Consider the following 11,240-nt stretch of genomic DNA (forward strand, 5'->3'; position numbering starts at 1 on the left):
TAAGGAAATCTATGATGCAAGTTGAAAGGTTGCAAATAATATAAACAGAGTTGTGTAGGTCGCAAGCCATTGTATGGTGAAGCGACAAGGTTTTAGAAGATAAGAGTAAGGATAAAAAGGATGAGTGAGAAGGTAACGAAAAGGGATAAGTCCTCAGGATTAAGCCCATGAAAACAAGAAGAGCAAATGGTTTCTCTAAATTATACAAAGCTCACTATAGCCTGAATGAACTCAAAGGAGTCTAAGACTAATAGCATTTAGAATACCACCCTGGTAATAGAATGAAGGTGTAATTGTGTTAGATAAAAGATGATGTTTGGGCCTTCGATTGAGTAATGATTCAACGAAGAAAAGAAACGAATCTTATGAATTGGACAGGATTAAAGTACCCACGCAAGGTGAATCGCATTGGGATGTTGTGAGGTACGGCTATGAAAGTAGGGTATCACCCCAGGTGGATCAATCTAATTATTTCAGACGTACCCCAATAAAACGTGAATCCTACCAGCAATATTACATAAAAGGTTAAGTTATCAGTGGTATATTATAGATCAATATTGAGGTGAATCAACAATGGATGGACATAAGTTACAAAGTATGAGATAAGATTAGGTCATTCTAAAGATGAACAATAATGAGGAATCATTAAAGGACTTAAATTTATACATATGTAAGGAGCAATTAGAGTAAGCTGGGATTTGGTAGCAGACCTCAACAATGATAAATTAAAGTAAGAGTTATGGCAGTAAATTCATACAGATGGTTAAACGGACCTATGCGATGAGATATAACAATATTCGTGAATTCAACCAAGTACCGAGCAAAGAAATTTAGTATACTCATAAATCCCCAAGGGGAAATCTTACCAAGCTCAACGTATGAAGCCTAGATATTGGGCACACTTACAAGATCAAAACTATACAAGCTGCATGATGAAAGGTAGCAACAGTTACAAGATTGGAAGGATTCCGGCTACAAATTGTGGTGTGAGAAGGAGGCCTAAGGGGGGATGCCCTAGACTTTGGACCTATTCACAAAACAATCGCCTAGATGGCAAGGGAAGTTCTAAAGTATTCGCAAGATATAAGTTAAGAAAATGATAAGAGCATTAGTCAACATTCGAGGACGAATGTTCCAAAGGGGGAATGATGTTACACCCTGCAATATTACGTCCTGCAGTATTATATTACGACAATGTTACCCTCTGCAGTAATATATTAAAATGATGTTACGTCCAGAAGTATTAAGTTATGATAGTGTTCTACCCACCAATATTACATTATGGTGATGTTACGCTTCGCAGTAATAAGTTACGACAATATTGCACAATGCAGTATTGTATGTTGAATTTGTCGTAAGGTAATTGGCATAAGTCCAAGGAAAAGATTATTTGGAGATTATAAAGATTGTAAGTGATGAATAAATTCATGAACGTGGGAGGGGAAGCAAGTCTAAGAGAATGAATTTCGTTGAAATTTGGTATTTTGGGATAAAATACGACTCAAGCTAAAATACTCGGTATTTATGGACTAGTACCATACAAGGTACCACATGACCATAATAGTAAGGCGTATAAGGTATGTGAGAAGTGAGTAATATTTTAAGCAAGTGGGAATAATTCTCAAATTTTTGAGTAATTGGTTAATTACCGGATAACGGGACATTACCCGATTAACTAATAAGTGGATAAAGTTTAATTAACTAACCACCACACCCACGTGGCATAAGGCCACTAATCAAAGAGAATGACTCATAACAATGGTACATAGGTGTTTACGCCAAGAAATAAATAAAGTTTAATTATCAAGATAAGACTTCAAAGTCTTATCTCCATTGTAGGAATCTGGACAACCTTGAAATATGATACAACAATTTGGTATCAGTCTATTTTAAAAAGCTACGAACACTAACAACTCCAACAAGACATCAAATGTTGGAATGAACAAAGCTAAGAATTAGATTACATCTCATTATATTTTTGGTATTAAAGCCAAAAGATGCTAGAAGCAAAAGGAAATTTTCGTTCTGATTTCAAAATCCAAGTATAAATTATGTTCAAGAATTTTGCAGAAGCAGATTCGTTCAAATAGTTCAAGAAACAGGTATGTTAAGGTGAAGCTCTTCCTTCATTTTACATGATCTCGTCATTACACAAGTTTGGTAACAAGCCATAAAGAAAAATTCATATTCCGGAATTTGCGTATATTTTGATGTCACACAAGTTACGCATATTTTTCTAGTTTTGTAAGTTACAATATTCTCCTTATCAGGACTTTATATCCAATTGAGTATTTCCCTCTTCCAGTCAAGAGTGTAGAGAGTTTATATATACAGTATTAAAAGTATTTTTATTACCATCGAGCTATAATCGATGGGCAGGCCCCTATTGGACAACCTCTAATTAGATGGTAAGTTATATAACGATTCTACTGTGGCCGAGCGCATATGAGCGAGCCCAGTTGGTCGAGATACAGAGCCTAGTATGGCCGAGCGCTTATGAGTGATCCTACTACGGCAGAGCAGATATATATGTATACCGAGCCTTATAGGGCCAGACAACGATTTTACTTACTATATTGAGAGAATTGAGTCAGTATCAGCAGGTAAGCATATCTTCAAATTATCTTTTACTTCCACCTACTTGCAGTTATTATATTATCAGTTCAGTTTCAGCTTTCAGTATATTGCCTTATATGCTCAGTACATTATTTCGTACTGATGTCCCTTTTTTGGGGGCGCTGCATTTCATGCATGCAGGTCAGACAGACAGACGAGTATGCCTCTTCAATAAGTGTTGCTCGAGTTCAGCTTGATCGGTAAGCTCCATGCCTTTCGGAGTTTTCGGGTCTCGAGCCTTATGTATATCTTGTATATATACGTATATATGTCATGAGTAGGTCGGAGAGCCATTCCGATCACAGTATATCCATTAGTAGAGGCTTGTAGACATATCTTGTCAGTTACTGCAGTATGTTGGGCTTTCAGGCCTTGTATGTATATTTGGTTGGTTTGTCAGCTGTAATAATATGACGGCCTTATCGGCCAAGTTTTATATTGATATTTAGTCAGCATTCGCTGTCATCTTACAATATGGCCTATGGCCAAAGGTATGACATCATATGTTCAGAGTCCCTTAGTTGCAAGTTGGCACGCAAGGATAGGTGAGGCACTAGGTGCCAGTGTCCCCCCCTCCAAGTTCGGGGCGTGACAGTTTGGAAATTACTCTTTATTCATTTCTTATCATGCAGTGGATGGTACACTAAATTTCTCCCTTCTATTCTCTCACAGAGTGTGAGGACATGCACGGCGGATGTTCTAGACCCGAGAAGGGCTGCTCCCCCCGTTACTAGAGGCCGAGGCAGAGGCTGGGGGAAGGAACCGGCTAGAGGAAGGGGACAAGGGCGTCCTAGAGCTGTTCTAGTAGCACCACCAGTAGATCCTGTGGGAGATTCTATTGTTGTGGAGCAGGGCAAGGTTCCCGTAGCTGAGCCTACCCTAGCGGACTTTATGACAGCACCGGGATTCTAGGAGGTCATGGGTTATATGCTATGATTCATGGACACCATGACTCAGGCTGGTTTATTTCCAGCAGATCCAGCTACATCACAGGCAGGAGGGGAGCACAGACCCCTACTGCTCAGGCTTATGGTCATGTAGCTGCAGTGTATCAAACTTCGGGTGCACTACTCGCGGATTGAGCTCAGCCAGTTGCTGTAGTGATACCCGAGCCTAGACCAGCTGCGGATGGTGACTCGCAGAAGCTGTTGGATAGATGGACTAGACTTCACCCTCCTGTCTTCGGGGGTGAGCGTCATGAGGATGCTCAGGACTTCATTGATAGGTGCAGGGACAAACTGCACAACATGAGGATATTGGAGTCGCATGGGGTTGACTTCACCACTTTTCAACTAGAGGGCAGGGCCCGTAGATGGTGGCAGTCCTATGTTTTTGGCAGGCCAGCAGGTTCTCCTCCCATCATTTGGAGTCAGTTCACATGGTTATTCCTGGACAGGTATATTCCACCCTCTGAGAGGGAAGAGCTACGGTATCAGTTCGAGCAGCTGGAGTAGGGTCAGATGTTAGTGACCGACTATGAGGCGAGGCTTTTTGAGTTATTGATCATAGGCTAAAAACTCGTGTTTTAGTCATTGTAACAACACTTTAATTATTGCATTTTACAAAGGTTTGAGCTTAAATGATAATGAATTATACTAAATTCATGCTTTATGCCTTGCAGGAAGCTAATCTGACTTAAGAACTAACTTTGGGATGAATTTGATTGATTTGGGGCTTTAAAGTCTGAGTAAAAGCTAAATAAATCAAGTCGAGATCGTGTTCGGGGGTCTCAAAGCAAGCCCGGATAACAAAACAAATGAAAAAATAAAGCAACACAAAATATTGCACTGCCGTGCCGCGGGGGCGCCGCGGTAGTGCAAATATTTTCGCTGCATTGTTTTGCTCCGTTAAAATGCATTCTGCCTCTGTCCAATCTATGTACGCATCGCACGAGGCGCACTGCGGGTGTGTAAAATCACAAAATTATTCTATTTTGGACTAAAAAGGGCATACTTGTCAAAACCCCTTCCTACACGATTAAAAAGGCAAATGTAGTGCCATTATGAGGGAGACCTGTTTTTGGAGAAGAAAAATAGGAAGGAGATTCATCTTGAAGAAGAGAATCAAGGAGGAACATCAACTTGGAGCAAGGATTAAAAGAGTTTTTCTAAACCTTCACCTAGTATTTACTCATATTATATTTAAGATTTTTATTGTTGATGTTTGTATAATTATGAGTGGCTACAAACCCAAATATTCTGGGGTTATGGTTGTTAGATGATTATGTTGTAACATTGCGTTGTATTATTATTTGTCTACTAGTTAAATTATAAATTGGTTATTTATGTATTTTGTGATGAACTAGATTGAATCGATAATTGTTTGAGTTTGCATCAGTCGTTAAGTTAATAACAAGTCCTCGTGGGAACGATACTCTACTTATTACTATATTACTTGAAAATCGCATACACTTGCGTGAGTGTTTTGGTCGCAACAAGTTTTTGGCACCGTTGTCGGGGACTTGGAAATTAGCTACTTGACTAAGTTAAGCTTTTATCATCTATTGGTTTAAGTATTAATTTTCAGTTTACTTTGTTTGTGTCACGCAGGCACTTCTCTTGAATGCGGAGGAGTAGAAGCACAAGCAATCTCTTCCCTCTTGATCCTGAAATTGAAAGAACACTTCATAGAGCGAGGAAGGAGTTGGAAGATATATACAAAATATAAAGAGAGTTGGACATTTTAGTTCAACCACAGCCAACAGTGATGGTAGGTAATGGAGGGCGTCCGGTGATAGAAGCTACAAGGCCAAATCTTGCTAATATGACCTAGGCTATTTTCAAGCCTGATATCACTAGTCAATTTGAGCTTAAACAGTACATGGTACAGCTGATTCAGTCCACTGGGCACTACGTATGTCTATCTCATGAAGACCCGCAGAGGCACATTCAGAATTTTTCGGAAATCACGGATACTTACAACTATCCAAATGCTTCCAAGGACTATGTCAGGCTAACCTTGTTTCTTTTTTCATTGTTAGGGGAAGCTAAAGAATGGTTGCAAAAGGAGCCTGCTAATTCAATCCATATTTGGGATGATTTAGCAAAGAAATTCTTAATCAAGTTTTTCCCCACTAAAAAGACAAAGTCTTTGCGGAGCCAGATTCTTGGGTTTCAACAACGGGATGGTGAGACTCTTCGCCAAGCTTTGGAAAGATACAAGAAACTACTCTAAGATTGTCCACATCATTGTCAAACTGATGAGGTATTGGGTCATACTTTTGTTGATGGATTAGATGAGACTTCAAAGATGAATCTTGATTCAGCTTGTGGAGGTAGTTGCATGGCGAGACCATATAATGAAATACAACTTCTACTAAACAACTTCACTGCTAATGATCATAATTGGCAAGGTGAGGGAGAACCAAGAAAAGCAATGAAACAGAAAGCAGCAGGGGTACTTGAACTGGATGATTTTTCAGCCATAAGAGCAGATATAGCAAAATTGGCAAATCAAATGAATAGAATGACAATGAACCAGACACAACAATTGCAACATGTTCAACAAATGTCGATTTGTTGTTAAATGTGTGGTGGCAATCATACAAGTGACATGTGCCCAACGAATCCTGAATCTATTTATTATGTGGGACAACAAAGCATATGTCCGATGAACCAACAGGCACAATATGGGAACACTTACAATGAAAATTGGAGAAATCATCCTAATTTCTCTTGGGGTGGAAATCTATCAAATCAGAATCAATATAGACCCCAAGGAAATTTTAATCAACCTCAAAGGCCACCCTAGCAGGTAGAAGAAAGTACAAATGATTTGTTGAAGAAATTGTTGCATGACAATCAACAACTCAGAACTGATTTCAGAAATCTGGAAAGGCAAATGGGGCAGCTAGCCACAAATCAAAACACTAGACCTGCAGGTGCTCTACCAAGTGATACAGAAAAAATCCGCAAGTTAGTGCCATTACACTTAGAACTGGAAGGGAATTAGAAGAAGTTCCAAAGAAGAGAAAAGACAAACCTATACCTGAGGGTGAATTGATTCCCAAAGCAACACAGGAAGCAAAGAAAGATGATACAGTTTTAGCACCTGTGAATGTTCCAAGGCCACCACCACCTTTTCCACAAAGATTGCAGAAAAAGAATGATGATCGCATGTTCAACAAATTTATCTCTATGTTGAGTCAGATTCAATTGAATATTCCGTTAGTAGATGCGATTCGTGATATTCCAAAGTATGCCAAGTACATAAAAGATATTGTGGCTAACAAGAGGAGATTGACTGAATTTGAAACAGTTGCACTTACTGAGGAGTGCACTTCAAGGGTCCAAAATAAGCTTCCTCAAAAGCTTAAGGATCCTGGCAGCTTTACTATCCCTGTGAGAATAGGCAATGTTGATGTAGGCCGTGCACTTTGTGATTTGGGAGCAAGCATAAATTTGATGCCATTGTCCTTGTACAAAAATTGCGTTTGGGAGCTCCAAAACCCACCACTATGATGTTGCAACTAGCAGATAGGTCCATAGCTTACCTGGAAGGGGTGATTGAAGATGTGCTGTTGAAAATTGGGAAATTCATTTTCCCGGCTGATTTCATTATCTTAGATTTTGAAGCAGATGAAAAAGTTCCAATTATATTGGGAAGACCTCTCTTGGCTACAGGTGATGCTATAATTAAAGTAAGAGAGGGAAAAATAATCATGAGAGTTGACAACGAGGAAGTTGCTTTTAATGTATACAAAGCAATTCAACTTCCTCGCCATTATGAAGAATTGTCTATGATATCTGTCATGGAGATGGATGACCAACTTATTGCCCCAAGTGTATATTTGAAGGATTCTTTAGAGAAAGCAATTGTGTTGTTCGAGAGTTTGGATATTAATGATGAGTTTGAAGAGATGAAGCATATTTTGAATGCATCATGTGAATATATGAAAGGTTTAAATCCCTTTGAACCTTTGAACAGACCAAATGGTCCTCCTCCGAAGCCATCAATTGAAGAAGCTCCAAAATTGGAACTAAAGCCTTTACCTTCTCAGCTTCATTATGCTTATTTGGGTAGTTCTGATACGTTACCTGTTATTATTTCTTTTGAATTGTCTGAATTGCAGGAGGAAAAATTGCTGAGAGTACTACGTGAGCATAAAATAGCAATTGGGTGGACAATGTCTGACATAAGAGGTATTAGTCCAGCTTTTTGCATGCATAAAATTCTCATGGAGGAAGGACACAAGCCGAGCATAGAACAACAATGCCGCCTAAATCCCAACATGAAAGAGGTGGTAAGAAAAGAAGTGATTAAATGGCTTGATACAGGTATTGTATTTCCAATCTCTGATAGCAAATGGGTAATTCCAGTCCAATGTATTCCAAAGAAAGGAGGAATGACCGTAGTGACAAATGAAAACAATGATCTGATTCACATTCAAACTGTTACTGGGTGGAGGATTTGTATAGATTATAGAAAATTGAATAATGCCACCTGAAAAGACCATTTTCCTCTCCCTTTTATTGACCAAATGCTTGATAGATTAGCTGGGCAAAAATACTACTATTTTTTGGATGGTTACTCGGTATATAATCAGATTGTTATAGCCCCAGAGGACCAACAGAAGACCAAATTTACATGTCCCTATGGGACATATGCATTTAAAAGAATGTCATTTGGTCTTTGCAATGCACCTGCGACTTTTCAAAGGTGTATGATGGCTATTTTTACTGATATGGTTGAAAGATTTGTGGAAGTATTTATGGATGATTTTTCTGTATTTGGATGTTCTTTTGATGAATGTTTAATGAATCTTGACAAGGTACTAGGTGCGAAGAAACAAATTTGGTACTAAATTGGGAAAAATGTCATTTCATGGTAAGAGAAGGCATAGTCCTAGGGCATAAAGTGTCCAAGAATGGATTGCAGGTGGACAAGGCAAAGGTGGAAGCAATTGAAAAATTACCTCCACCGACATCAGTTAGAGGCATTCGCAGTTTCTTGGGCCATGCAGGTTTTTATCATCGTTTCATTAAAGATTTTTCAAAAATTTCGTCTCCTTTGTGCAGGCTTCTTAAGAAAGATACATCCTTCAAGTTTGATGATGCTTGTCTGAAAGGATTTGATGAGATGAAAAGAAGATTAGTTACTGCACCAATTATCATTGCTCCAGATTGGAAACTTCCATTTGAGTTGATGTGTGATGCAAGTGATATAGCCGTTGGAGCTGTTTTGGGGAAGCGGAAGGAGAAAATCTTTTACTCCATTCATTATGCGAGAAGAACTCTTAATCCAGCTCAAATGAATTACACTATTAGTGAAAAAGAGTTGCTCGCAGTAGTATGGACATTTGATAAGTTCAGGTCTTATCTAGTGGGAACCAAAGTCATAGTTTACACAGATCACTCAGCTATCAGGTATTTATTTGCAAAGAAAGATGCCAAGCCAAGGTTAATCTGATGGGTTCTTCTTTTGCAGGAATTTGATTTGAGATTCGAGATCGAAAAGGGACAGAGAATCAGGTTGCAGATCACTTATCCAGGCTGGAAAATCGAGGTCATGTCACTGAAGGAGAATCAACCAAAGAAACATTTCCTGACGAACATTTGCTAGCCATCACTTCAGATGAAACCCCGTGGTATACTGATTATGTGAATTTTATTGCAAGTGGGGTGACTCCACCAGAATTCACAGCTGATCATAGAAGAAGATTCTTACATGACGTGAGGTTCTACATGTGGGACGAGCCTTTTCTATACAAGCAATGCGCAGATCAATTGGTAAGAAGGTGTGTCCCTGAGGAGGAGATGAATGCAATATTACATGACTGTCATTCTTCTCTGTATGGAGGTCATCATGGTGGAGACAAAACTGTACAAAAGGTTTTGCAATCAGGTTTTTACTGGCCAAAATTGTTTAAAGATGCACATGTTTTTGTTAAAATTGTGACAGGTGTCAAAGAACAGGTACAATCACGAAGAGGAACGAAATGCCTTTGCAAAATATTTTGGTAGTAGAGCTCTTTGATGTCTGGGGAATTGATTTCATGGGACCATTTTCATATTCTAATGGGCACAGATACATTTTGGTTGCAGTTGATTATGTGTCTAAGTGGGTGTAGGCCATTTCTCTTCCTATTAATGATGCAAAGGTAGTGGTAAGCTTTGTAAAGAAGCACATTTACACACGCTTTGGAACTCCAAGGGTGTTGATAAGTGATGGAGGAACACACTTTTGCAATAAATTGTTGAAAAATGTTCTAGCAAAATATGGGGTAAGACACAAGGTTGCTACTGCATACCACCCTCAAACGAGTGGTCAAGTTGAAGTGTCAAACAGGGAGGTAAAACAGATTTTGGAGAAAACAGTGAGTGCAAAGAGGAAAGATTGGTCCGGTAAGTTAGAATATGCATTGTGGGCTTACCAAACTGCATACAAGACTCCAATAGGTACTTTTCCGTACAGGTTGGTTTATGGAAAGGCATGTCATTTACCCGTTGATCTAGAACACAAAGCTTATTGGGCAATCAAAAAGCTAAATATGGATATGGACTTAGCCGGTGAAAAAAGACTGTTACAACTCAATGAACTTGATGAGTTTCGGTTGCATGCTTATGAAAATGCCAAGTTATATAAAGAAAAGACCAAGAGGTGGCATGACAAACACATCCAACATCGTAAGTTTGAGCCGGGTCAAGAAGTTCTCTTGTTTAGTTCAAGGCTAAAGTTTTTTCCTGGAAAGCTAAAGTCTCGTTGGGCAGGCCCTTTCGTTGTGGTAAATGTGACTCCTCATGGAACAGTTGAATTGTAGGACATAAATTCAAGTGGTACATTATTGGTGAATGGGCAGCGAGTAAAACACTATTGGGGTGGTGATATTAAACGTCACAAGACCTCGATAGATTTGGTTGATGCATAATGACGTGTTGAGTCGTGTCGCGACGTTAAATTAGGCGCTTGTTGGGAGGCAACCCAATGACTAACATCACTAACGTTTAATTGTAGTTTAGAATTATTAGATTTTATATGTATAATATTTTTAGTCAGGTGCAAGCATGAATTTGGTATAAAATCAGTATACAATGATGTAGGGGTGAATGGTGAGCTAAACAATCAAAATATATGCTAACTCTGTGAAAACTTGGCCTACCGCATCACATGGGGCATCGTGCCACAGACCGCGCCAGGAAAAATTGCACAGATGAGGCAAAATACAAAATTTTCGGAGTAGCTAAAAAAATGGCCTACCGCGCCGTGGGGTGCGCCGCGTAGGGCGCCGCACCAAGCTAATTTTATAAAAAAAAAATTCTTAAATCCGAAACCCCCACCCTCTATTTCATTATTTCACTCCCCAAACTTTCTTCTTCTCTATCACCAAACTCAAGCACCCCAACCAAACAATTTCATTCAAGGATTCATCCACAAATCCTTCTCCTTCTTTCAAGGTAAGTATTCTCTTCTCTCTTTTCCTTCAAACTAGTAGTATTTCATTTTGTATTTCTTTCTTATTTTCAAGTATATTTGTATAAACCCTAGCAAGAATTGTGTTCATAATCTTCTTTTAGTTTCTTTTGTTAATATTGTTAAAAATAGTATTAGAAACTTAGCTTGTATATTCTTTTTGGGGTTATGGAGGATTTGAAGGTGTGTTGAGGTGAAATGAGTTGAGTTTCTTG

At 38.9% G+C, this 11,240-nt stretch overlaps 1 protein-coding gene across 1 annotated transcript; it reads left to right on the top strand.

Annotated features, from left to right (window-relative positions):
* The first annotated feature begins 7,072 nt into the window (after nt 1-7,072).
* On the top strand, nt 7,073-10,375 carry LOC138890311 (uncharacterized). Its single transcript, XM_070173686.1, has 5 exons — nt 7,073-8,016; nt 8,634-8,981; nt 9,107-9,530; nt 9,660-9,715; nt 10,030-10,375. Exons 1-5 carry the CDS (start codon nt 7,073-7,075, stop codon nt 10,373-10,375), a joined length of 2,118 nt encoding a protein of 705 aa, XP_070029787.1.
* Nucleotides 10,376-11,240: the final 865 nt, after the last annotated feature.

This window comes from Nicotiana sylvestris, chromosome 4, assembly GCF_000393655.2.
Source record: "Nicotiana sylvestris chromosome 4, ASM39365v2, whole genome shotgun sequence".
Taxonomy (NCBI): Eukaryota; Viridiplantae; Streptophyta; class Magnoliopsida; order Solanales; family Solanaceae; genus Nicotiana; species Nicotiana sylvestris.